Source organism: Nomascus leucogenys, chromosome 8 (genome assembly GCF_006542625.1).
Source record: "Nomascus leucogenys isolate Asia chromosome 8, Asia_NLE_v1, whole genome shotgun sequence".
NCBI lineage: Eukaryota > Metazoa > Chordata > Mammalia > Primates > Hylobatidae > Nomascus > Nomascus leucogenys.
The window spans coordinates 49,016,244-49,043,602 of NC_044388.1; the positions used below are offsets into that span (position 1 = coordinate 49,016,244).

General features: G+C 38.5%; 1 protein-coding gene across 7 annotated transcripts in view; it reads right to left on the minus strand.

Annotated features, from left to right (window-relative positions):
- EXOC2 (exocyst complex component 2) overlaps window positions 1–27,359 on the minus strand; it is a 199,190-nt gene that overhangs the window by 85,866 nt on the left and 85,965 nt on the right. For all 7 annotated transcript variants that reach the window (XM_030817227.1, XM_030817224.1, XM_030817226.1 and 4 more), the window contains 5 exons: window positions 25,223–25,368; window positions 25,004–25,085; window positions 24,121–24,223; window positions 18,505–18,623; window positions 2,587–2,712 (listed from right to left, as the gene is read on the minus strand). In XM_030817227.1, the coding sequence (XP_030673087.1) occupies window positions 2,587–2,712; window positions 18,505–18,623; window positions 24,121–24,223; window positions 25,004–25,085; window positions 25,223–25,368 (576 nt within the window). The remainder of the gene's footprint in view (window positions 1–2,586; window positions 2,713–18,504; window positions 18,624–24,120; window positions 24,224–25,003; window positions 25,086–25,222; window positions 25,369–27,359) is intronic.

Here is a 27,359-nt window from a genome sequence, read left to right on the forward strand (position 1 = left end):
GTAATTTAACAAGTTCCCCTCCAAGGACAAGACTGTCTTCGGCATTTTGCAATTAAAATTAATGTTCCAACCAATAACTGTATACCTATATCATTTAACACATGCTCAAGTGTAAGCATAGAAAACTTCCAGAACAAGAATTGCTGGGACAAAGAGCACCTGCAGTTGTAATTTTGACAGACATTACTGAACTGCCCTCTAAAGGGGTTATTTACCCTTCCACCGGTGACATGTGCAAGTAGTGGCCTCATCAATGAACAAACAAACACAGAAAACCCAAAACAAAATGATAAACACTCAGAGTTTTTGCCAACCTCATATCTCACTGTAGTGTTACGCTACCTTTCTTCTTCCTATTGTGAGGTTGAGTGTCTATTCACACGCGTAAGAACCACTGACATTTCCTCTGTGTAGGCTATAGAGCCTCTTTATTTGTTAGGCATATTAGCCCTTTGTCTACGCTAGGAGTTGCAGGAAAAAGTTTTAAACTCATTTTCACAGGTGTGAAAGGAATGGTTCTTTACTTAAGGGCACACTGTAAACTTTTATTTTTCATTCAGCCAATATTCACTGAGGATTAACCATGTGCTTATCATGTGGCTCCACCTAAGATCAAAACTCACTCTGAATGCTGAACAAGGCAGGCTCTGCCTTCACAGCTTAGAATCTAACAGAACAGTCAATTAACCAATTGAATACACCATGATGGTAATCTGAGGTGAGTGGGTTTCATCTGGAGACAGCAGTTACACACTCTTCTCCCCAACAGTAGGTAATGCCTGTTTTCCAGACGGCAGGTGGCATGCCACAGGGCGAGGCCATGGCCAGCTGCGTCAAGGGTCCAATGACAAGGTGAAAAACAGGACAAGAAAATCTAAAAATGGAAGCACTGAAAGATTTGCCTTTGATCGATTTGGATGTTTTGTCCCCACCAAATCTCATGCTGAAATGTGATCCCCAATGTTGGAGGAGGGTCATGGGGGCCCCTCATGAAGGGCTTGGTGTCCTCGCAATAATGAGTGAGTTCTTGTTCTATGAGTTCACACAAGATCGAGTTGTTTCACCCACTGCCCGTGTGCCCCAAGAACACTCTTGTCTCTAATCCTAATGGAACACCATATACATTTCTATTACATTAGGGTTAGAGACGAGTTCTGTTCAGAAATAATTCCAAGAACAGTTTTTATATTTTGTTTTCACACTGAAAATCAGTGAGATTTGCTTCAGCCTCAAAGAACGTGTTTATGTAAATTAAGTGAGCACCAGCACTGAGCTGCACCTTTTTTCCCTAAACAGGAAACGGGTTAAAAGAGCCTGGCATCTCCATCCTCTCCCTCGCTCCCTCTCCATCCTCTCCCTTGCTCCCTCTCCTGCCATGAGACATGCTGGCTCCCCTTTTGCCTTCTGCCATGACTGGCAGCTTCCTGAGGCCTCTCAGCAGCACATGCCGGTGCAACGCTTCCTGTACAGCCTGCAGAACTGTGAGCCAATAAACCTCTTTTCTTTATAAACTACCCAGCCTCAGTGTTCCTTTATAGCAACACAGACTAACACAGCTTAATATGGCAGCAAATGGATTCTTACATGGTATCTTTCCCAACAGTAATGTTTCAAAAGATCTCAGCTCCTCTGTGCAATTATGTTGAACATTATATAATGTTAGCTGCCGTCCCACAGAATGTGGGAGCAAAGGGTTCTGATCTAACATTGTTTATTCTAATGTTTGGTGAGCTGGGAGAAGAATGAGGATCGGACAAGAAGAAGGAATATCAACAGTTATGGAAGCCTTTCATTTAGTACAAATGAATCACCTAATTTTAAGGTGCTCTTATGATGAACATTTATCTATATTAGTAAAACCTTCGAAAAATTCCCTACTGCAATGCTTGTAAGAATAAGACATTTTAAAACAACCGTACAGGTATCTGAATTTAATATAATGTAAGGTATTTCTATTAGTCTATTTGGGTTTCTTATATCTGTTATTGAGATCACAAATGGCTCCTGACTAGTGGCATCTAATTTGGTGCATAAATGCCTGATAGTTAGTTGATCATGTTGTATCTCAAATAGGAAAATGGCAAATATCCACTCCAGAAAGTTCAGAAATGCAACATACTTAAAATTTTAGATGCTTCAACTTAGGAAAAATTATTAGCAAGTATTTTATGGTTAATTAATAGCCAATCCCTCTTTCCAGACCAAAGTTTAAATTTCATCAAAAAAGGTATACTGATATTACTTTTATTGCAAATTCCATCTTAATGACATTCTCACAGAATTTTTTTCTGTGGCACTTTAAAAAAATTCAACCACAGAAAAAGTAAAACTAGACTTGAACTAAATATGTTTAATAAACACTGACCTGCACCCAATGACTTAAAAATCAAATAGCATTTCTTTAAATGTAATATATATTTTAATTATTAAATTACTGGTAGTTACTGTAACAAGCAAAAGCGATGATGGCTGATAATACTTAGCACCAGTAACAACACAAATTGGGGAATTTTCCAAGAGAAGAATGTTTGAAATTACACGAGTACAAATTTAAAAGACCCAGTGGCAGTGGAGGGAGATACTTACTGTCGTCTCGACCAGACTGAAAGCTGCTGCCCCTCTTCAGGGACGCTGTCTGACTGAGATGGCCCAACACTGAGGGACGTGTATCATTATCAAGATCCAACATGGGACTGTGCAGGCCTGGGTTACCTGGGGAAGAAAGGAGAGATATACCGAGTATATAGCATGCTCTATATACTCTTGCTTAGTTGATTTAATGGTCTGCTTCTCTGAGGCTATTTCTTGCTCAATTGCTCCACTCTTAAATAAGGCATTTATTAAATAAAATAAAAACTATTTTCTCTAAATAAATTTTAAAAGTCATTCTCAGTTTGGCAAAACTGGGTGGTGGTGGGAGGATAATGCTATAAACACAAAAAGTAGCAGGAAAAATCATATTTTGCAAAACAACTTTTGGCACCAGGAAAGATAATGGAGTTCAGACTCTTCTGTTTCTTTAAATGTAGGGGACTTACACATTTTTGCAGCATAAATCTCCTCTGACTTCTCCCTTAATGCCACACTTTACATTTAAATCCCCAAATCCCACCATTTGTTTCTTGGACACATGAGATTTCACTCCCTATTGCTTTTCTTGATGCCAGTCATCTAGTGTGGATCCTTTTCACCTCACACTTCATATTCCAGAAGCCAGAACATTCTACTACTATCAAGAAACTGTCTTTATTGTCTCACACTCAAATCCTGCTTTTTTGATTCTCAGCTCAGAAGTCTTCCAGAAAACCGGCAGGATAAAGTCTATCCCAATGTTTTCCAACCCAAATTATGCTGAAAATTAGGAAACAATTTTTCTAAAATGGATCACAAAAGCCATCAGGAATAGAATTCCATGTTGCCAAACATGTTAGTAAGGACATTGGCTTGAAGAGGTAAAATTTACCTTGTTAGTCTGAAACACCACTCTAAGCTCCTTAGCTGAGTATCCAAAGAGCTTCAAAATAAACTGAATTCAATGTGCATTTACAGAGTATTTACAGTACTGTGCATAGGACACTTAAATATTCTCCCTACAAAAATGCACCTTACATTTTCCTGCCTTATTTGCTATCCTCTCTACTGGAAAGGCCTCACTCATTTTTTCCTCCTCATCCCTTTAAACCCACATCCTGAAAGATGCCACTTGAAATACAGCTATTACACAAGGTCACCTCTTACTCTTACCTACCTAAAGTGCTACCTATCTTTTCTGCCCTCTGACAGCAGTGAGAATGTATATAATTTATGTATATAATTTAATCGACTTCACATTCTAGCATCTGTAGTTCATTAACATCTAGGTATTGCCTATCTCCACCAAAGACTGCTGTTTTCTCAGGGATAAGAAGTCAGTATATCTCCATGTTCCCCACAGTCATTGGACCTTCCACAAATAACTCCCGCCACATGCAGTATGTGACTGATGCTAAAAAACATATTTTTTACTTTATAACTTAATAGAGTATTAAAAGCCTATGGAGTTGTTTTCAGGTGTTAATACAAAGCATATTTACAAACTAAAGTAATATTTTGGTGCCTCTGATAACGCAAACTATTCAATAACATTTAAGGTATTTATTGAGCTCCCTCCTGCATGTGAGGAATTGCAGGCCCAGGGGATAAAGTGATGAATAATATCTAAGGCCCTGCTCTCAAGATGTTTACATTCTGGTGGTGGAGGCAGAAAATAAACCAACAGATAAATAAACAGCAAAACTATAGCAAAAAAACGCTAAGCAGAGGAGGTAAATAGTAATTGTGTGGTGAGAAAAGGCTTGATCTGACTGAGGCCCTCCTATCGTGTGCCCCTGGACGTGACACACTATCATCTCTCTCTCCGGATCCCCACAAATTCTAGCTGGTAGGTCTTAGATAAATAGAAATTAAATCATTTGAACAAATTTTTTAGTGCAACGGAAATTTTTTTGAAGACTTATTATGTTTTGGCCACTGTGCTAAATAAATGCTGTGCATACATTTGTATTTTGGAAAATATTAAAGCTAAGATAAGAGGACTTATATAATCCACTATGTTACCAAAAAAATGTGATACAGAGTAAAAAAATACAGTGAAGAAAGTATTTTTTTCTAATTGACTTTTTTTCATATAAAAATATGTTTGTGTGTGGATGTTTTAGTGATTTATGACATTTTCCTTTGAAGTTTATACAGTTGTCACTTCTATCAATTGTGGAATTCAGGAAATGAATATCAAAATATGAATTTTCTAACATACTTTAAAGAGAAAAATAAAGAGGCCCAAACTTAGCATCACATTAAAAATACCTATAAAACTTATAATTTATATTAAAATGTACATTTTTAAAGTATAAAAAAAGAATGCTTTAAAATGTTACATTTCACTTACTCTTGAAGGTTTTTAGGACTATGAATTTATGATTAAGAAGGAAAACACCTCCTAGTTTCCTGAAAATACGCATTCCTGCAAAAATACAATTATTTCTGAAAAAGTTTTCTCCTAACTGGTATTTTTATAACTTTAAATTGTTTAATATTAAACCATTTGTATAGTTTAAGTACATCTTGAGTTTTGTAATGGTTAAAAGATTGATTTATCTTTTCCTTTAGTAACAGAAACTGTATTACTATGCTTTTGTTCTATTAGAAACCACATCATCAGTTTTCTATATCAGGAAAAGAAAGGTAACTGTGAACAAATTTTCCAGTTGGTACCCTGGCATTACCAGAAGTATAACACAGCAGCAGGGAGCTAGAAGAGCACATGCCCCTCCGGACTAATCAGCATCTGGAATACATTTGGAAGATGTACTTTTGCTGAGTGTCCAGAAGGTAGCGCTTCACAGCTGCACACAAATGCATAATACGCCCTGTCAACTAAACAGGTCCACTAAACAGCTTTCTTACTGTCAAAAAACGATCTCAGAATGAGTTATTTTATAGAGAATTAGAAAGCTTATGTTTTGAAGAGAAAAGTAATACAAACATTTTAAATATCAGTTGTCACAAATTATGTATGACCAACTGTCAAAAAAAACCACCTTGATAATTCTGACACTCCTTTTAAATTACATGACTTTTTAACTCACAAAATTATTACAAATATGAACTGGTTTCATGAGTAAGCATTTCTATAAAAAAAAAAGTTTCTATAAAATATAAAATCAGCAAAAGGCTTTAAATATTTCACGTATCAGTCTATTTTGTCTTGTTTCACCTTACAATATGATAGCAATATCTCATTTAAAAAACTATACACATTACATAAAGCATATGGTGGCCGGGTGCAGTTTTTTTTTTTTTTTTTTTTTTTTTGAGATGAAGTGTCACTCTGTTGCCCAAGCTGGAGCCCAGTGGCACGATCTTGGCTCACTGCAACCTCCAACTCCCCGGTTCAAGCGATTCTCCTGCCTCAGCCTCTCAAGTAGCTGGGACTACAGGCATGCACCACCATGCCTGGCTAATTTTTGTATTTTTAGTAGAGACAGGGTTTCACTATGTTGGCCAGGCTGATCTTGAACTCCTGACCTTGTGATCTGCCCGCGTCAGCCTCCCCAAGTGCTGGGATTACAGGCGTGGGTCACGGTGCCCAGCCCCGGGTGTGGTTTTCAACATACCATAACAACATAAAATTGTGTTTGACTCTGCCCTTTTCAAACTAATGCTGCACTGATAGGAGTTTTCAGAGGTTACTTGTTTTCTTGGCAGTAAATTTTCTCTAGAAATTAACTGTTCCTAGAATTTTTTTTCTGGATGAAAATTTTTAAAAAGCCTTTTTTTCAAGTAGGAAATTATTACCTTGGGCCCTGATGAAAAGGTTATAACTATGTTTTCATTTGGGCCAATACTACCAAATTGTTCCCTAAGTTTGAAATTGAGGCAGGGACTAGTTTTATTAAGAATTTCCATGGTCATGCAGTTGGTATCAGGTTCTGTAGCAGCTCACGGAGCCACTGACCTATCGTGTAAAACATACCTGTAAAGATTAGAGCTTTATACTATGCAATTTTAAAAGTCTTTTTAGCTATAAAATTCTGACTCTATGATTCAAAGTTTAAATCAGAAACCTTAAATCACCACTGAGAACAACATGGAAAAGACATTTATTCTGATCACTGTTTGTACAGTTTAGGACACTGGTCAGTGGTGGTGTCATTTTAAATGTATAAAAAGTTTGCCTCTACACATGGAGCAAATGTGAAAATTATGTCTTAAAATGGAAATTACATCACAGAAATACTAAAAGCAATAAAAAAGTAACAGTGTGGCCGGGCGCTGTGACTCATGCCTGTAATCCCAGCACTTTGGGAGGCCGAGGTGGGCGGATTATTTGAGGTCAGGAGTTCGAGACCAGCCTGACCAACACGGTGAAACCCCATCTCTACTAAAAATACAAAAAAGTTAGCCAGCGTGGTGGCACATGCCTGTAGTCCCAGCTACTCGAGAGGCTGAGGCAGGAGAATTGCTTGAACCCAGGAGACAGAGATTGCAGTATGCCAAGATCACGTCACTGCACTCCGGCCTGGGAGACAGAGCGAGACTCAGTCTCAAAAAAAAAAAAAAAGTAACAGTGAAAACGGTATCAGAATTTTACAATATTTGTTATGGACTTCAGCCTGGCTATTTTAAAGACAGTAAGCACAGTAATAAACACAGCCAAATGAACAAGTGCTTTGCAAGATCAAAAACATTTGGTTGCAATCTCTCAACATTACCTGAGGAGTAACTACAGATTACTCTGAATACAAAACTGCAAACAGGCACATCAACCTATAGTGTGGGAAATCACCACCGTAGTATTTCTAATTACAAAATTCTATGTGATGTTTGCAGGAAAAATGATACAAAACAAAATTCTGGAAATAAATATTCTTAGGATCTAGCTATATCTTTTAACTTCCCCACATTAGTATTTGAGTTATTATTTTGTCAATATATCAAAGAAAACATACAAATGTTATCACAAATGCCTGGAATTAGTATCTTGGAAGGAAAAAAAAATCCTTTAACCAACCACTTAACATTAAAAAAAAGACACAACTAAGTTTTTAACTACTGGAAGTCGAAAGGTAGCATTTTATTGTTCCAGTTAAATAATGCTTCTGTAACACATGCTTGCGACATCCTCAAAAGTCTTTTTCTAATTTTATGTATGCAGATACATTTAACAAATTATAAACAAACATAAAATTAGAAAAAAAATCTCTAGAAATTTTAACAAGAGAAAAAACAGTTGGAAAATTTGTTTTCAGAAGTTGCAGAAATAATTTTCTTCAGAACACTAATGAAACAATCCTAGTCACTTCGCTAGAAGTGTAGAAATAATCAAAAATTTAAAATTTATTATTTTTCTAAAAGAAAGTAAACAATCTTTGACAATCGAGACTCTATAGAAAATGCTTATTATACCTAGAATTCTGTAGGAAACCTTATCAGTCAAATCCTTTCCACTCAAAGCTGTGCAAGTCTTTCTGATTTTAAAGAGTATTTTTTTAACAGACTCTATACTACATAAAGGGCAGAAGAGACCCTTAAGGGAAGCCTGCAGATGTGGAGCCAGGTGAATAAGATTACTGTATTTTCTCATCCTTCATGCCTACTACAGCAAGTTTTCTCACAGTCTACAATAGTGTAGGGAACACTGATCTGCAGCCTCAGACTCTCAGAAGGGTGGCCGACTTCCTCATGGCCCTTAAACACCTTTGAACACATTTTCCTGCGCACAGCGGGCCCTTGTCCTGCGCAGCAGCCCGACCACCCACTGTTGCTTGTTGACCAAACACGGGCCGGGAGCCTCCCCAGACACAGGCAGGATGGGATTCCTTTCAAGCACACCACACACAAGAATTTCAACGCCAAAGCTGGGGGTGGGGGTGGAGGGGGGCGTATCAAGGCAGAGTTACAAATTCCTCAGGAATTAGACCTGTGTCAACAGATAAAAATGCTTTTTGATCTTCTGATTATACACGTATACATATACATATATATGTATATATATAACATTTTTAAAGTTCTGACACAGGCATTTCCTTAATTTAAAGAGAATCATTTAATCCAAATTAAACAAAGGGAGGCATAGTTGAGAAGCCCCTGTTAACTCACTCACTCAGGACTGTCCTTCACAGGCTCCAGGCAGCATTTCGGATGTGTATTTCAGTATCATTCAAAGCAAGAGATCACAAAAGGAAATGTAAATTAAAAGCAAAACTACAGGTATAAACTTTGAAGAAGCATTTATTAGCTACCATTGGCTAGTTACGCAAGAATCATATATTTGTAATAAGTAAGCTGGATAAGTGAATAACCAAAATGAAATGTATGCTTTTGTTAAAGTCCTGTCTTTTAGCAGTTTCATATAGATTTACATGCAGAAAAATGCTTAGAACATATAAATAAAGGAATTACGAAATAACAGAATACAGAACAAGAATACTTAAAATAATCAGTATTTTTAAATTACCAAGTAAAGTTAGCATTCAATGTGTGTTTGATATTAATCATCAAAATTTTTTTTCTATGAAGGATGGGGACAAGTTTAGACATGAAATGACTTCCGGCTGCCAGAAGTCTTCTTCCAGATGCACAGTAAGCCAGGGCAGCAGAAAAGAACCAGCTGCTACAATCACAAATTGAAAAGGTCCTTTTCACATAGCCTTTTTGGCCTGTCTGATCTAAAAAAGATAGATTATTCATTGTAAGGTGAATAGAATCTATTACAAAACAGGAGACACACAAAAAAGAGACCTTAATCCAACTTTTTCCTGTGATATTCAACAGCTGTTACTTTACTACATGGGGATCTACAAATGAGTGCTATGCTATTCCAAAAGAAATCAAATTCTCCAGTCCCAGGTTACTGACTTCAAAAAAAAACTGCTTAATAATTACAAGTATTAATTATTAGTCTTAATTTTAATATGGAGGATAAATTGCTTTCAAATTAGATTTTAAATCAAATCATTATGTAAAATGATTATGTAAAAACTTGCTGATCTGCATTCTGATAATTAAAACTGCTTATATAAACGTATACTATTCACAAATAACAGTAACCGCTTCTAATAATATGCATTTCAAGTCTAAGTTGTAGCACATGAAATATCACCTGGGTTTTTTTCTTTCTCTGAAAAAGTGACAAAAGGAAAAGGAAAATCAGACCACTGGCTTGCCAGAGGGAAGATAATTTTGATTGCAATCATAAACTGGTACTCTTCTTCCACTTCCCTCTCCTGAATCTACTTTCTCACTGTGTGCATATGCACTGCATACATAGCATAGCTTAGACATCTTAAAGCAGGTAAATAAAACCCTGCTAAGCATTTCATCTTCTAAAGACAATTTTGAAAAACTCTGTCATCACAGCATGCAAACGAACAAGTGCACAGCAGAAGCCTTCCCTGGAGGTCAGCCCACTGGCAGCTGTACACAGGTCACAAAGGCACCACCCCAGTGCTGAGCTGCAGGGAGGGGAAGATGGAAAGAAACTAGCATCCCATATCTGTACTTGCTGCAGTTGTGCCTTTTCTTTTTTTAAACCAACCTCTCTCATCCTGGGTTCATGCTGTGATAAATATTCAGGAGAGAAACATTTTTTTAAATCTCTAGAAAATTAACTCCATAAAAAAAGAAGCTTCCTAATGTACAACCTCATTATAACTTTAAAATTAAAATTATAATTTTATTAAAAGATTTAGCATATATACAACAATACACTTATACTGACTTTTTAACTATGAAAATATTTGCGTAGTTCCATAGAAAATTCAATGAATCTGCTAATGGTTTCCTAATGGAGGCTATAATTTAATCTTGCACACAGGAAGTCTACCTAACCCTGCATTACGGTAATACCAGAATTATATGTAATATTAACCCAATAATATTTTTTAAATGATATAAAATATGTACATAAAGGTCCTCACTGTATTTTTTTAATAGCAAGATATAACAGTTTAATTATACTATGTAAATTCAAAATCATAAATTGTAATAATATGATTTATGCATGTATGATTTATGCATGAGCTTGTGTTGAAAATGTGGACTTTGTGTATCTTAAGGTTCTTGGAGTAACATAAATGTTTTTATTTCTTTCAGCAAGTAATTAACACTCTAGTGAGTGTTAGAAACTATTAAAAGGGTAGACATTTAGCACAGCCTGTTATTCAGTTTTCTCTCTATAGTAGCTCCACCACAGTGATGACTCAAAATAAACCCCTTAGATGGAACATGTCATCTCTGTTTTCAAAGAGAACCTGAGCCAGGTATAAATGTCTTTTCTCCTGCTCTGCGGCTATTCTCGGGAACTTATTGCTTACTGAACAGTGTGGCTCATGTTCTAAATGTTGCCTACTGAACCCTAATTCTAATTATGTCCTTTTGAGAAGTTCTAATTAAGTACATCTCTGAAAGAGGGGAATACTTACTCTATGAGTAGCCTGATGCCGTCTCCCTTAAGTTATCAGACATAGCCAGCATATATTTTAACTCACGTTCAGAACAAAAAAAGAAACACCTTTGAAGACCACCTTTAAAAATCCTGTTTGTGAATGTCAGTAGGGGGTTAACCAAAGGCTTTTCCTGGCAGGAAACCTCTGAAACTCAGTCTAAATTTGGACCTATTTCACAGGAATTTTAAGAGACGGGTGACACTTCTTATAAGGTAATAAAAGTTTAACATGTATAACAATTCGGAACACAAGGCTGCTTTGAACATAGAGGAAGAGAAGCAAAATGGTTAACCTGTTCAGGCTGGAAAAACAAAATAAACTCTTCCAACAGTATTTAAAAGGTTTCAAGATGAGTTTTTAAAATATTAACCTTAGTTTTGCTCTTGTTTTTCTCATCTTTTTTCACCCTTAGAAAAACCTAAATGATCATATTTGGGCTACAGAGTTAGAGGATGCAAGAGGCCTGTGGAGCGTTTGGGGGTAAAGGACCAGGTGTGTGTAAGGTGCAAGGGTAAGCTCCTGTCCTGGCCTCGTGTTACACTCCGAAGGGCACCATCTGCTAGCACCAGTGTATATAATTACTACGAAAACGAGTCCAGAGAAGGATCTAATGCAGGACTCACAGAAGTATCAACCGTACGGCAAACGGCAAACTCCGCTGCCAAATGCTTCATCGACAAAAGGATCTTTCTTGGAAAAAGGTGGCTTTGTATGTAGGACCGCTGTCTCTGAAAATCTATCACCATCTTTGCTCATAAAATTTTCTCTGAATACCACAGGGCTACATACAATTAACATTTTTTTCCCAAACCACCAAAGTGAAAAGCAAAAGTCTTTGCTTTACAAAAGCAGACTTAAAAAAATATTTATATGTTAGATTTCTTAGATTCATGCATAAAGACCACATTTACTTTAAAAAGACATCAATAATTATTTTTGTTTGAAATATTTATAGTCTATCCATTTAAAATTGCATTTCATTTCACAAAGCTTTTCTTGTTCTTATCCATTGTTCTGCTAGTGGATTTACTTAAACAATTTTACAGTGTTAGTAGTCTAAGTACAGATATTATAAAAAAGGAACTACTTAAAACTTGTTTTCTTTATATTGGAATGTAGTAAGCTTTCATTTTAAAAGCAGGCTCCTGAGAAAACCCGCATAAAAACAATGTAGCTTTATAACAAAGTACCAGATAAAATGTAGGCAGTCCTTTTACGGCAAATCATTTCTAAGCAATTTCTTACTGTAGTAATTGCGTTTTCAAATGCTCTAGCCTTCAGTGGACAGCTATAATCAATTCAAGGAAACAGCAGGTGCCAAGCAAACAAGTAAGTACTCTGTCACCGAGCCCTGGGCATCAGAAAATAACCAGACACACTCGAGTCAAGAGAGAGGCGGCATCCGCTGCAGGCTGCCAGCTCTGCGGCTTTACATCCAACGTATGTGCCATGAGTTCCTTTGGCTCTGATGGGGGCACTGTGGGCCTTTCCAGGGACAGCCTTACATTTCCCAGGATCCCTCCTAGGGGACTGGATGCTCTCTCACTCGCCTCCATTTTCTTCACTTGCTCATTCTCGGAGCATTTATTTACATTGCTTATACAATTTTAGAAGTGAGTGATGAGGTCTACATAAAATTTCCTTAATAGAATTCACCTATGTATAGGAAAATAGCATGAAAGTAATAAAGACCAGAAGCACTTCATCTAGCTTGGCTAGTTTCAGGTGCAGCTCTTCATGAATCCCCAAATACCAGCCAGACTTCCCTTACCAGAGGAATGCTCATCTGCTCTGACATCACATTGAGAAATCCTGTTTGATGCAATATTTGCTCCAACAATGGAACTCAGAGGGAGGTGTTCAGTTACCTATTCCATAACTCACTGGTCTGGAGGGAGTATGATCAGGTGAGGGGGGAGCGATCTGGACACCCACTAGTCCCACCCCTACTCAGGATACGGAGGACATGGGTCTGTCCCGTGGCTTCTCTGAGACAGCTTTGTCACATGCGAAATAGATCTAAAGGCATCCACAAAACTAGACAGTTTCCCAGCTTTCTTCCACATCTAAAATGTCACAATTATGAGAAGACGCTCAAAGGAAATTCCAAATAATATTCAGTAGGCATTCCCCCATATTACCTTACATTTATGTTATATATAATTAGGACAATAATAAAATATCCACCAAGGGTCCCTCGTCAACAACCGTTGTAGATCACATAAAAGAAAATTTGTGTGTATTCCCAGCAAACTTATAATTAAGGCAAATATTTTATATAAACACACGCACACATACACATACATAGATATGACATTACCTGTAGATGTAAACGTAGATATGTGTATTTTTTTTTTTTTTTTTGAGACAGAGTCTCGTTCTGTCACCCAGGCTGGAGTGCAGTGGCAAGCTCTCAGCTCACTGCAAGCTCCACCTCCCAGGTTCACGCCATTCTCCTGCCTCAGCCTCCCGAGGAGCTGGGACTACAGGCACCCGTCACCACGCCTGGCTAATTTTTTGTATTTTTAGTAGAGACGGAGTTTCACCATGTTAGCCAGGATGGTCTCGATCTCCTGACCTCGTGATCCGCCCGCCTCGGCCTCCCAAAGTGCTGGGATTACAGGCACGAGCCACCGCGCCCGGCCGTAGATATGTGTGTATTAAAGTTAACAGGTATGCACACCCGGCTGTAGATATGTGTATTAACATGTGTGCAGTGATATACACATATAGAAATGATCACATACAGAAAAATGCCGAAGTGCAAACTGGCCAAAGCACACTCTATTTCACTAATGGCGAATTCTCCTTCCGTTCGAGGAAACGTCCTGTCTGCGTCTATGCCACATTTCATTTACCATTTGCCTATGCACCGAGTATCAGCTCACAGGCAATGCTATCGATGCATGCAGAAAGATACTGAAGAAATTAAACTTTCTGAATTTGAAATTGGAGTATTTCATATTTAAAAAATATTCATATTCTAGGTAATGGTCATAGTATTTTGGCTACAGTTTTTAAAAAGAATCGTTATTTCTAAGAATTACATACTGAATTAATTATGGATAAAATGATGTGATCTGTTTTAGAATAATCCAGGGTGAGGAAGGGAGAGAAGCAGGTAAGACTGGCTATGAGTTGATAAAATGAGATTGGCTATGAGTTGGCAACTGCTGAAGTCAGGGTGAGCACGTGGGGTATTGTTACATTATCCTTTCTGCTTTTAAATATAAGTGGGATTTTCCAAAACTTAATAGTGAAAATCGCTTCTGACCTAAGTTCAAAAAACCACCCCAATTTTCCAGTTAAAAGCCTCTCCTGTGCTAGAATTACCTACATTTAGATTAGCAGTGTTTACTGACAATGACAGAGGGAACAGTGAAGCATGTTCTGAATGTCAAAAGAAAAAATAAAATGTGAATTTAAGACATTTATATTGTATTGTCATTAAAATTGTAAAGTTCAAAGAGTTGTAAGGAATTGTTTCCACTTTTTTTTTTTTTTTGAGATGGAGTGAGTCTCGCTCTGTTGCCCAGGCTGGAGTGCAGTGGTGCGGTCCTGGCTCACCATAACCTCTGCCTCCTGGGTTCAAGTGATTCTCTTGCCTCAGCCTCCTGAGCCGCTGTGCCTATAGGCATGCGCCACCATGCCTGGCTAATTTTTGTATTTTTAGTAGAGACAGGGTTTCACTATGTTGGCCAGGCTGGTCTCAAACTCCTGATCTGGTGATCCGCCCACCTCGGCCTCCCAAAGTGTTGGGATTACAGGCATGAGCCACCGCAGCGGCCCTCCACTTTCTAATGAAAAGATGAAGTAACGAAAGTAACCTGAGGCACTGCTCCCATTCCATGCACATTCTTTCCATTATTTCCCAAGCGATGAACAAGGTGCACAACAAGCTTGCTCAGAGTAAGTGAGTTACACGAAAGCTTCTGTCACCTTGTCTTTTTCCAAAACACAGATTTTAAGCAATTTAGAATGAATATATATAGCAATAAATTAAGATGTCAGGGAAGGAAAGATGATGGTGTATTTCCCTCTATCTTTGAGAAAGATTCACACCTTTGGTGATGGAATACTGGTTATCAGACATTTGAGGTAAAGATATGACAAGATAGATGACATTTTCTGGAATTTTTCCAATTTCAAAAAGTCCATATGTTGTCTTTATAAATTACACACATATTCCAGAAATTCAAATATTTTCATACCAAATTAGGTATTCCGTTTGTTTCCTGAAAGTATTAAGTAGGAAAACCCTTGGTCAGACCACATATCCTATCTGTATCCAGTGAATATGGTGATTGCATTCATCACCACCTTTGCTGGAGGGCAGTGACATTTGTGGAGCACCTGCACAGTGTCTGGAATGCTTCTCGATGCCGATCCAGAGAACTGACTGTCGTTGTTCAGGTTCAACTGAGATTTCACCTCCTCTAGGAAACTTCCCTGGACTTCCCCTCAACCAGACTGCACCCTCCTATCATACATTTTCATACCATTTTGTACTCCCTACTTCCTCACACTTTTCACTATTTCAACTGAATACATGCCTACGTGATTTTTTAGATGGTGTGTTTCTCACTAGACCACAAGCTCCAAGAGGCCAGCTCGCACTGCACTTCCTGCTCTTGGCACAGCACCCAGCACCCTGGTGATCAGCCCTGGCTGCACCTGAATCGCCCAGGAGCTTGAAAATGCCTACGCCTGGACACCAGCCACAGAGATTAGAATGTGCTCGGCACGGAGGGATGGGGTAAGGCCAAGAATTGATAACTGGTTGTTAAAAAGCCCCAGTGGAAAAAAAAAAAAAAAACTAACTAACTAACTAACTAACTAACTAACTAACTAAATAAATAAAAAGCCCCAGTGGACACGCGGTGGCTCACGCTTGTAATCCCAGCACTTTGGGAGGCCAAGGCGGGTGGATCACGAGGTCAGGAGATCAAGACCATCCTGGCTAACACGGTGAAACCCCGTCTCTACTAAAAATACAAAAAAATTAGCTGGGCGTGGTAGCGGGCGCCTGTAGTCCCAGCTACTTGGGAGGCTGAGGCAGGAGAATGGCGTGAACCCAGGAGGCGGAGCTTGCAGTGAGCTGAGATCGTGCCACTGCACTCCAGCCTGGGCAACAAAGTGAGACTCTGTCTCGAAAAAAAAAAAAAAAAAAATCCCCTGTGGACTCTGATGGGCCCTTAAGGTTGAGAGCTCTGCCGAACAGAGTAGACTCAAAAATTATTAGTTGAATCAACAGAGCAATAAATATGTAAGGCTTTCTAAATATTCCCAAAGACTGCAGACTGTGTGTAACATTTGCTGTCATTTTCGCTTGCTAAAAATATAAAATAATTAATGACATTAATGGGGATGTTGACATGGCTTTAGCAGAGATACTTGTGTTTTCTTAAATATCAAGCATAGAAAAAATGGAATCAGAGCTGGAAAGTACTCAAACCCAAGCCAACTAATTCATGACAAAACTATGCTAGAAAGAAACAACGGCGACCTCTCCGTTGTACTTCCTTCTCTACCAAGATTGCTCTCCTGTTACAGCTCCTGATCCTCCCAGGGACTGATGACGGCCATTCCTCCTTTTCATGTCATCCAGTTAGGGGCTCAGGCTAGTAACTGACCCTGCCTTTGCCACAGTCACCGCCAACAGCGTAAGAGCAATCATAAGGACATTTCTCTTTCATCTTCTGCTTCATCTTGGAGATTGTGCTGACCACTCCCTTCCGTGTTTTCCTCCCGCCATGACCACCCCTTCTTCGTTTCCTTTGCAGGCTTCTCTTCTTCTACCAGCCCCTAAAACATCACTTGTCAGGACTCTTTCCTGGGTTTGCTTCTTTTTTCATCTTCTTGGGTAAATGCACGAGTTCCAAGGGACCACCTGTATGCCCACCATGCTCAAATTTCTCAGTCTCTAAATCCAACTACTGCCATCTCTACTTACATGTCAGGCAACCCCAAGTCAAGCTGTCCAAACAAAGAGGCGGAATCACTTTTTTCCCCTACGTTCCCTAATTCAATGGCACCATCACCCTAACTAGCTGCCAGTCAGCCATCTGGAAGTCACTGCTCATCCCTTCCTCCTCTTCATTTGTCCATCATCCAGTCCTATCAACTCTATTCCTGAATAGCCCTGGAGTCCATGCTCTTCTTCACATTCCCACCACCTCCACATCAGGTGGGGTGCCTGTCTCCTCACCAGCTTCACTGCTCTGGGCTTGCTCCCTCTCATCCACCCACTATGGGCATCATCTTTTCAAAAGTAAGTCTGAGCTTGTCTTCCCCCAGTCCACAGACCTCCGCTTAAAATCCGTCAGCGACTCCCCATCGCACGCTGCGTGAAGTCCAAACCTGTCACAGCGGCCAAGAAAGTTCGTCTCTTCACTGCACCTCCACCCAAGAAAGTTCATCTCTTCACTGTACCTCCACCCTCTAAGCTCCAGCCACACAGGGTTCAGAGGCCTTCTCGTGCTTGTAACCTGTGCACATTCTCCCTTCCTGGAACAGTCTTAAGTGCTTTCCTCCTCTATTTCAACTGGCAAGTACAGATACCCTTCTGATCTCAAAAGAGATGTCACTTCCTTCAGCTCTCAGAATGTCACTCCCCTGACCTCAAAACTCTAGATCAGAGGCCACTCCTAAGCACTCCAATATCACTCAGAACTTCCCCAGTCATAGGAAACAGCACATAATATTCTAACACTGGCTGGTTACCTGTCTAACCTACTATTTTGTGAGCTTGCATGAGCCAGGCCCTTGTCTGTTGTCCTGACTACTGTGACTTTAGCATCCCACAGTGTCTGGAGCATAGCAGGCATTCGATATACTCAATATTCTTCAAACGATAGTATACAAACAAAAGCCGATACACCTGCATGCAAACAGACCTTTGACTTCTCTCCTCCAGCTTCCCTCAGGGCCTCCACACAGCTGAGGTGGCTAGTAAGCGACCTTTCATCCTTCCAGTTCTAATATGGAGGCTCTCTGAGACATTCCCACACCGGCCATCTAAAGCATTCTCCTCAGTTACTCCCTTCTGGAACATCCTGATGTTCTTTTTTCTTTTCATCACCTGTCCCAGCATTTTATTTGGTTAGTTACATGTTTAGTGGCTTTTCCTTCCTCTAGCGGTAACTCTGGGAGGCAGCGGCTATGTCTTGCTAGCGATGGGTGCAGTGCCTGGTACAGAGCAGGACTCAACATACACCTGATGAGACAATGTGCAGACCGATAGCTACCAAAGACCAATGTCACCTCCTCGGCATCACGCTGCCTGCCCCGAAACGTCAACACTCTCCACCAACCGCAAAAACAGACATGATAAGAGTTGTCCCTTTTCATTAGTACAATGCTAACCAGTGGCCAAAAAAACCACAAAACAAGCAAAAGACAATAATAAGAGATACCAAGTAAATTAGGTAGTCAGTGCTTTCATCATTAAACATTCCCAAAATGTATCAAAATGACATGAAGGAATCACATAACACATTGGAAGAGAAATCCTTGCCTTTCAGATCTTTCACGTAGCCCTCTTTGCAACTGTGCATGAGCTGAAGGATCCACTTGTGTTGGGCTCCAATGCATTGCCAAGCAGGGTCACCAGGGGCATGAAGGTCAGACAGGTACCTGAAAAAGCAAGTCCAAGGTTGAGGCCAAAGGGAAATGCTGGCATATTTTAAAATCATTACTTTTTAAAGGCTAAAATTTTATCAATTAGTCCTGTCCCCTGTCAAATATTAGTCTTTAATATTTAGTTCTCAATGAAATATATTCAAATTTCTTGGCTAGGTGAGATGGCTCCTTCCTGTAATCCCAGCACTTTGGGAGGCTGAGGTGGGTGGATCACCTGAGGTCAGGAGTTTGAGACCAGCCTGGCCAACGTGCTGAAACCCCGTCGCTGCTAAAAAATACAAAAATTAGCCAAGTGTGTTGGTGCAAGCCTGTAATCCCAGCTACTCGGGCAGCTGAGGCAGGAGAATCACTTGAACCCGAGAGGCAGAGGTTGCAGTGAGCTACGATCTCACCACTGCACTGCAGCCCGGGCAACAGAGCAAGACGCCATCTCCAAACAAACAAACAAACAAGCAAACAAAAAATAAAAAAATGAACAGCAGAGCTTTAACATTTTTTCATATAAATGATAAAACTATTAAAAACAGCTCTTTGTAAAAAGACAAGGACAATTTGCAGCGATCCTATCTACTTGATGAGCATTTTTCTTTATATTTATATTTAGTTCAGAGAGTTTTTCTACTTAGTTCAGAGTCATTATATTAGACACAGGTGGGAGCCAGCAGATACTGGGCAAATATTTTTAAAATTTCAGATGTTTTTTAATTCCTTTCTGATATGAAATATGGCCACGAGATGGCAGTATGGCACCGCTTTCTAAAACTAGCTAAATAGGGGCTAACCCAACTGTGAAGAGATTTGGTGACAACACTCACCTCTAAAGTCTACACTCACGCCTGAGAAAATATTTCTCTAGAAAATATAGTATAGTTCGGTGTTTTTCTTAGTTTCTAAATATTCTTAAAATATATCAAGTCTTTGTCTATAAAACACCCAAATCCATAGAGACCATTTAAATATATTTCCATAGAAAAATTTCTGTCAAATATTATTTAAGATTTGGCCGTCAGCCCTCACAAAATATATAAATACAGCAAGCTAAATCCAATTAAATCAACTCCAAAAGCATGTCCAGACGAATTTATTGTCTTAAAACTGTTGTTAAGCCATATGCCATTCTTTGTCTCTGGGTTAGAGGTTTTTGTTCAGTGGTAAATCATCATCAATGGCTCCAGGCTGACCTTGGGCCAGACCTCAATCCCTCAGGGGTGCACCCATGCTTCCAGCCCATTCCTCCAGTAGTGAGTGTGTGTTACTCAGGTATCTCAATCAGCAGTCAATCAGAGGAGAAACAAATCCACTTTGTAATATGTTAGCAACAAATAAAATGCTGAGAACATTGACATTCCCAGCTGACGGGGAGGGACTGGGTGCTGTGGAGAGCCGGATATCCAGGCATCTGCAGAGGGGCCACACTCAGGCTGCCCAGAGGTGGCCGAGAGCTGCTATCTCCTCCTCCTTGTGACCACCTGCAGGTTGCAAACAGGATGTGTCTCTGTGCTGAGAAAGTGGCAGGTCAATTAGAAAGAAGAGCTTTACTCAGATTAAGAAGTCACCAGCACTCCTCATAAATGAGAATAGTATCCTGAGAAGAAAACTACAATCTAACAAGTTACATTTAGCTTGGCACAGGGGATTCATTTCAGATTCCAAAATGCAGTCTGATTCTTTGTCTCACACAAGGCTTTCTTCTTTTATTACCTGAACGATAAATATAACAAATAGTACACTGTGTCTTTCTTCCCAAAGAACGTGATTCTGTGCTTTCTCGCTGGGGATGATGCATTTCAGCACTCTCCCTAAACAGGCTTGTTTTGCCTCCAAACACCTCTGCAACGCTTTCTCCTAACACTTTCACTCACGTAGCCCTCAGATTTGGTGTTAGTAGTAAAATAAAGAGATACTCTTTTAGGGACCGTGTTCCTTTTAATGTTTAAATTACTGAATAGAAATGCAGACAGTTCAGTACAAGGGTTCCTTCTCCAGGAGTACAGCAAGAGGAAACAATAAGCTTTGCTTAGTAACTTTTTACACTATTCGTCTCTTTAAAATGTTGACCGTGTCCTTGCAAAACCTAGTAACAAAAGACTTTTTCTATCATCTTATTAACGGGTATTAAAGGAGTTTGTAAGAGTTTTACAAAGCAAGATAAAGTTGTTCTCTTAGAAATTCTAGACTCAGTTCAAAAGTATGACAACTTGTGCTAGGCTCTTCAAATAAGTTTATTTCCTTTTAGTATGCAGCTAAAAATAAGTAGTTACATTTCAAAGCTCTTTGTTTAGAACGATACATGTTATTGCTGTTTCTTTTAAAACTGCATATTAAGAACACTTTTTAAAAAGGCTTTTTAGATTAAAAAGCAATGTAAAGAATGTTAATTATGATGAACACAGGCTCAGTATTTTAAAATTTAAGAATGAAGGAAGTTTTTAGTCATATTCTGACATGATCTTCTCACAGCTACCAGGGGTAAGACCACACTGCTGTGGAAAGGAATATGCAGAGCTTTGCTTCCTGCCAACATCAAGACAGAAATACGGACAGGGAGAAGAATCGGGAAGGTTTAAATTAGACAAAATAGTGAACGATACTAGAAAAATTGTGAACAACAGTAAGACAATACAGTGGTAATCTGATTTTCCCTTCTACCATGCACAATCTGGACTATGGAAGAAAACTAACACATTTTTGCTCATGATAAAGCTGTCTCTATTCCTACTTGATGTTCATAAATTTCAAAGTCCAACAAGTATTTGACCTGGTTCTGATCTTATTTTTCTATTTCTTAGTGACTAAAAATTTAATTTAAAAAGGTAACAATGGCTCAGTATTTTCTCAACGCATCATAAATAAAATAATCATTAAAAAATAAACTATTGTTGACTTGTTTATATTTTTGCTCTTTTGCCTTTAAGATGACAGGAAAAATGGTAGTTAAAAGGCTCCTTAAAAGAATCTTTTTTGGCACCACCACCTTTTAAAGGATATCCAGTAAGTTACATACTCATAAAAACTGCACATGAGTTATCCATATAGATGGTAGTAACCCACAACATAAAGAATTTGTATACTCAACGAGATTTAACACATTACTATAGGCAAGTTTAACATAACAAGTGTAAACAGGCCAGAAATATACAAAGCACACACAGTGAAGGAGCGGGGCAGGAAACAGCAGCCTCAGGATGTCTGACGCTACCCAGCTGCGTGTCCTGGACACGACACTCAACCTCCCTGCAACTCTGTCGCTTTCTAGGTAGAAAATAAAGCAGTTGGATAACTAATGTGTGGTTTATTTCCAGCTTTAAATTTCTACGATTCTACAAACCAGTAAAATCCCCCATATATGTTCTTTCTTATGGAGGCAGCTTAGGGAGAAACAAAGGTGGGCTCTGAAGCCAAACAGGCACCCTGTCCCCCTAGTCACTGTGTGTGCTGGGCAAACTTCGGTGTTTTCACCTGTACAATGGGCACCACACAAGCGTCCTTTCATGGTGGTGATCAGGACTAGAGAGGACATGTAGAACACAGCCTGCACAGCGCCTGAGCATGCTGCACACGTGCAGGGGTGGCCGCGTGCAATCACAGCGCCCTCTCTTCATCCCACCGCCAGTGCCTCTGCTTGCTTCCTCCTGGGCAATACTAGTGTGCTGCCAGTAACGACGGCTCATACTCCCGCCGTACGCCTCATCACCAGGACACGGGTCGAGGTGCGGATCTTTTCCCCGTTGACACCTGTACACACAGCAGCTTTCAGGCCAGACCCTCTTTCCAAGACAGTCTTTTCTTTTCAGACAGGATCTTGCTGTCACCCAGGCTCAAGTGCAGTGGTATGATCACATCTCACTGCAGTCTCAAACTCCTGGGCTCAAGAGATCCTACTGCCTCAGCCTCTTGAGTGGCTGGGACTACAGGCATGCATCCCCACATCTGGCTAATTTTTGATTTTTTGCAGAGACCAGGTTTTGCTATATTGCCCAGGCTAGTCTTGAACTCTTAGACTTAAACAATCCTTCTGCCTTGGCCTCCCAAAGTGCTGGGATCACAGGTCTAGGCCGCTGTGCCTGTTCCTGAGACATCACTTTCAAAGGTTACGGGGGGACCACAGCTAAATTCATAAATACATAGTCTACTATCATTTTACAACCACTGACTATTCAATCAACTTCACTAATTCAGTGGAAAAACCATTAAATTCGGAAAATAACTTATCCTGAGAACAAAGGCCATACTCAAAAAATCCTAGCAGAAAATGAAGTTAATATTTTTAATCACAGATATAAAAAACTTAAAATTTATATGCTTTATCTCCAAATCCTGACATAAACTACATGTATATAAAATTTACTGACTACTTTTTATGTGCCGGGTGAGGTATTAAATCCTTAAATGTATTTCTGATTATCTCTGCAAGTATCCTGAGATGCAGATTTGATTGCCATGCCCATTTCACAGATGATGAAACTGAAAAACAGAACTCAAGTCGGTTGCCCAAGGTTAACAGCTAGTTCCCATTATGTGATACTGTTTCTCTCTAAGGCCTTCTCTTCATATCCTGTGAAATTCACCTCTCTTAATAGTACTGTAATTTTTTTTTTTTTTTTTGAGACAGAGTCTCACTCTGTTGCCCAGGCTAGAGTGCAGTGGCGTGAGATCTTGGCTCACTGCAACCTCCGCCTCCCCGGTTCAAGCGATTCTCCTGCCTCAGCCTCCTGAGTAGCTGGGACTACAGGTGCACATCACCATGCCCGGCTGATTTTTGTATTTTTAGTAGAGATGGGGTTTCACCACGTTGGTCAGGCTGGTCTCGAACTCCTGACCTAGTGATCCACCCGCCTCGGCCTCCCAAAGTGCTGTGCTGGGATTACAGGCATGAGCCACCGTGCATGGCCCAATATTACTGCAATTTTTTAAAAAGTAGGCTTGCTTAGTGACTTTATTTCTCTTTCACTGACCACTATAAAGGCTTGGAAATCAGAAAGCTATTCAAGGCTAAAACCTTCCAGAACTTACTCCACTGTTAAGCAGCAGCACATTCTTGTGGCATAACGCATTTCCCACCCAGTGTGTGACAGTATTCCACTTTAAGCCATGCAGGGAGCCTCCCCTTCACAGAATATGGGTGCCCACACCATCCCACTAGGCAAGGTATGCAGGGAGCCTCCCCTTCACAGAATGTGGGTGCCCACACCATCCCACTAGGCAAGGTACCCCTTGCTCAGCAGGAGGGAGAGGTTGAGACTACTTTTCCTTTCCCGAAAATGGCGGTTTTCTCAAAAAGTGAGTAACTCCGTAACTACTCCCAAATCCATTCGTATTCAAAAGAATTTCGATGTCCTACACCAGGTAACCCTAAATTTCTGCTATTTGTCTTCCCCTTCACCATTTCATCAATCTCCTAAAGTCCCTCAAGTTAGCCTTAAGGGTTACATGATGCATACAGTACCAAAGAGATATATGTGATTCAACAAAATGTTTGCAGAAGATTTACCTTATGTAACGTTTTTGGTCATGTAAGGTTGATGGTGTCTCAAGCAATTTATCCAGAAGTAATTCTCTTAAAGCTTCAATCCTTGTTTCTACTTCAGCATAATCTATTTAAAAAGAAAAGAATACACAAGATTTACAGAATGAAAATTTAAAATCAAATTTCAAAAAGCAGAACAGTAGTTGCTTTTGTGAGGTGAGGGCTAAGATAGAGGCACCAGGGCCCTGTCTAGAGTGATCAGAACACTATCTCTGGTGTAGGTTACAAGGGTGTATATATTTGTCAAAACTCACTGACCTCTAACATGTAAGGTCTGTACATTTCACTGCATGTATATTTTACCACAGTAAAAAAATAAATTTAGTTTTCTGGGTCCTTACAGATTTCATTTTTAAATTTAATAAAGCCCTGTGATATTTCTCCTGGTGGATAAGGCTTAAACCAAAGAGCATTTTAAACTTTTATATTTTTCTGTAACTCTGGCATTAGAAATAATTTAAAAAGTTGTTGAGTTTCCTTTAAATGAGGTTAGAATTCATAAGTCTATTGGTCTCTCTGAAGACGGGAAGATTAAAATATAGGTTTCCATCTCTATAAAATAATTGTCATTGATTCTTTCCAGTAAACTAAGACTTTTTAATAGCGTGATGGTTAGCAAACGGCAGAGAATGTCTCAGGCGAACAACCTAGGGTCGTGGTTGCTCATTTTCACTGCATATCAAATAAGAAAAGTCATACTGTTATTTTTGAAGTAATTGTTTTACGTTTTAAAGAGAGCCTCATATAAACAAAAACTAAAACTCATATAACATTCTTTGCAGAACACATTCCACATTCTTCCTATAAAAGGAAAGGAGAAGATCTAAAAGTAATAAATGAATCTTACATTTCTTGAAAACTTGCACCTCTGTTTTCCCAAAAAGTGACTTGGCCTTTTCATAATCATTAATAACCACATCATAATCACCCTTTAAAATAAAGAAACATTTTGAAAACTGTCAGTAAAGCAAAATGAAGACATTTGGTTAATATAAAAAACATCTTAAAAATCTTAAAAATTTATGGCATCTATAACCATATGTACATAAATAAATACGTACTCTACCTTTTGAATATTCCTTTCAATATTTAGAGGAAGGTTGAAAAGAAACTTAAATCGCTGAAGCACATTGAGTGCATTTCTAGTGGAATCTGCCTTGTCCTTCCGACCTAATACTTCTTGAAACAATGTGTCCGCGGTGTTACTTGCTCCTGTTTTAAAAGGAGGAAAGGAAACTTAGATGAAAGCTGATTTTAATCAGAAAATGTGTAACTGGGCACTAGAAACAAAATGTTAAGACTGCTATTGTAGTTTTACATTAAAACTCAACAGACTGTTTTTCAGGTTAGGGGATCTTTTATGGTTTTGCTAAAATAAAATTTCCACTTTGCCTAAGTCTTTTCATATGTTAAGAATGGTATCCAATATAAAAACAACCATATTTACCATGCCCAAATAAATTCTCTAATGTGAACCTACATTTATTTTCATTACTCTTCTAAATTTTGTAGCAATTACAGGCCCTTAGGTTATTTCAGACATTCATACAATAGGGTAAAACACACATATGCATGTGTGTGCATACACATGTACATTAGCTAAATTCTGTGGACTCAATATCTACATATGGGATAATAAACAAAACAAGGAAATCATTTTCAGAAAAGTTGCTCAAAAGAAATATTTAAAACGAATTCTATTTCTTGGCAGAATTATCTCTACGTAGCAGGCAAAGAAAATTATGTAAGTAATTTACAAATGACAAATGTGAAGGCAGCATCATATTTCTTAAATCAGCTAATCTTATAAAAGTATACATGAGCTGCACATTTCCTAATTTTTTTTTTTTTTTTTTTTTTTTTTTACCTAAAAGACCCCAAACTATATGAATCACTGTAGTGAAAGAGTTGCTTTATCTAAAGCAAAATTTGCTGTGTACAAAAATAGTTTAAATTTTGCAACTTGTGAATTAGTTTTAATTAACCACAACGAAAGGAGAGAAAAAAGATAAACTGTTTTCGGCTGTTTGATCACTGCTTGTAAAAAGTTTCTGCATTATCTGGTCTAGTGACTATACTTTAAGCAAAGATGAGAACATTGCCTCAGTCTCACTGGGTGGCTCGCACGCAATATTCTCTAGTGCACACCGTGGGTGGCCTGATCCTGTTAAAAGTCATCTTTGTAACATGATTGTTTTATCTAAATAATGTTTAAATTCTGTTGAAATTTTAAAGGCCTGATATAAAAACTATGTTTTGTCAAGATAACTGGTTTCACCACATGCTTTTTAACGTAGAATTCTACATTTCTATTATAAGATGAGAAAAAATATATTTCTTTCTTGCCACCAAACCACATAATGGAGGCTAAATTAGTATTTGAAATCTGATTAGAGTTAAAACTTTTGGTCATCAAAGAAAATTATTTTAAAGTATTTATCACTTAAAAAATATAAATTTCAAGAATTGAGGCTCATAAATGAATAGATATGTAAAGGAGACTAAATCTTTTTAAAAGGTTAATTACTTATATGTTAGGTTTGGATGTTAAATCACCAAGCACTGTTTTTTTACATTTTTTATTAGTTTTTAGTATAATGAAATTTGGGGCAAAAAGTATGAGTTCAAAATTAGATTTTTCTCGTCTTATTTTAAAAGTCGTAAAATATTATCAACTAATAATTTTAACTCCTCCAAAAAGTATGAAAACAGGTACAGGAAGAAAACCCACTCATAATTAAATAAAATAGAGACATAGAGAAAAATTTATATGCAGGAATTATAAACTATAAAATTATGTTTATTTATGCCAAAATATATGTACTTACATGTTGAGAATTTTATGTGAATACTGAGAAATTATAAGTTATGAGATTATAATTTTTAATTTAGAGATCACTTCTGTCTATAAATTATTGTTCTGTTGTAAATTTTATTGTATTCACAATAAAACTGAAGTTCCTAACTCTGATTATTAGATAATATATTCAGTAATAAAATACATGAGGGCAGTGAAACCAAGATTTGTGCAAAGAGATAAAAATCACCAGTAGCTCACAAAATGCATTTTATGTCTTTCTTCTCTAGGGCTACTAATAAGAAAACAAAACTATTAAAGAAAAGGGGTGCTCTTCGTATGTGAGGCTGATGTCACAGATAACGCCACCAGGAAGGCATCAACAAAGGTCATCCCATAAAAATCC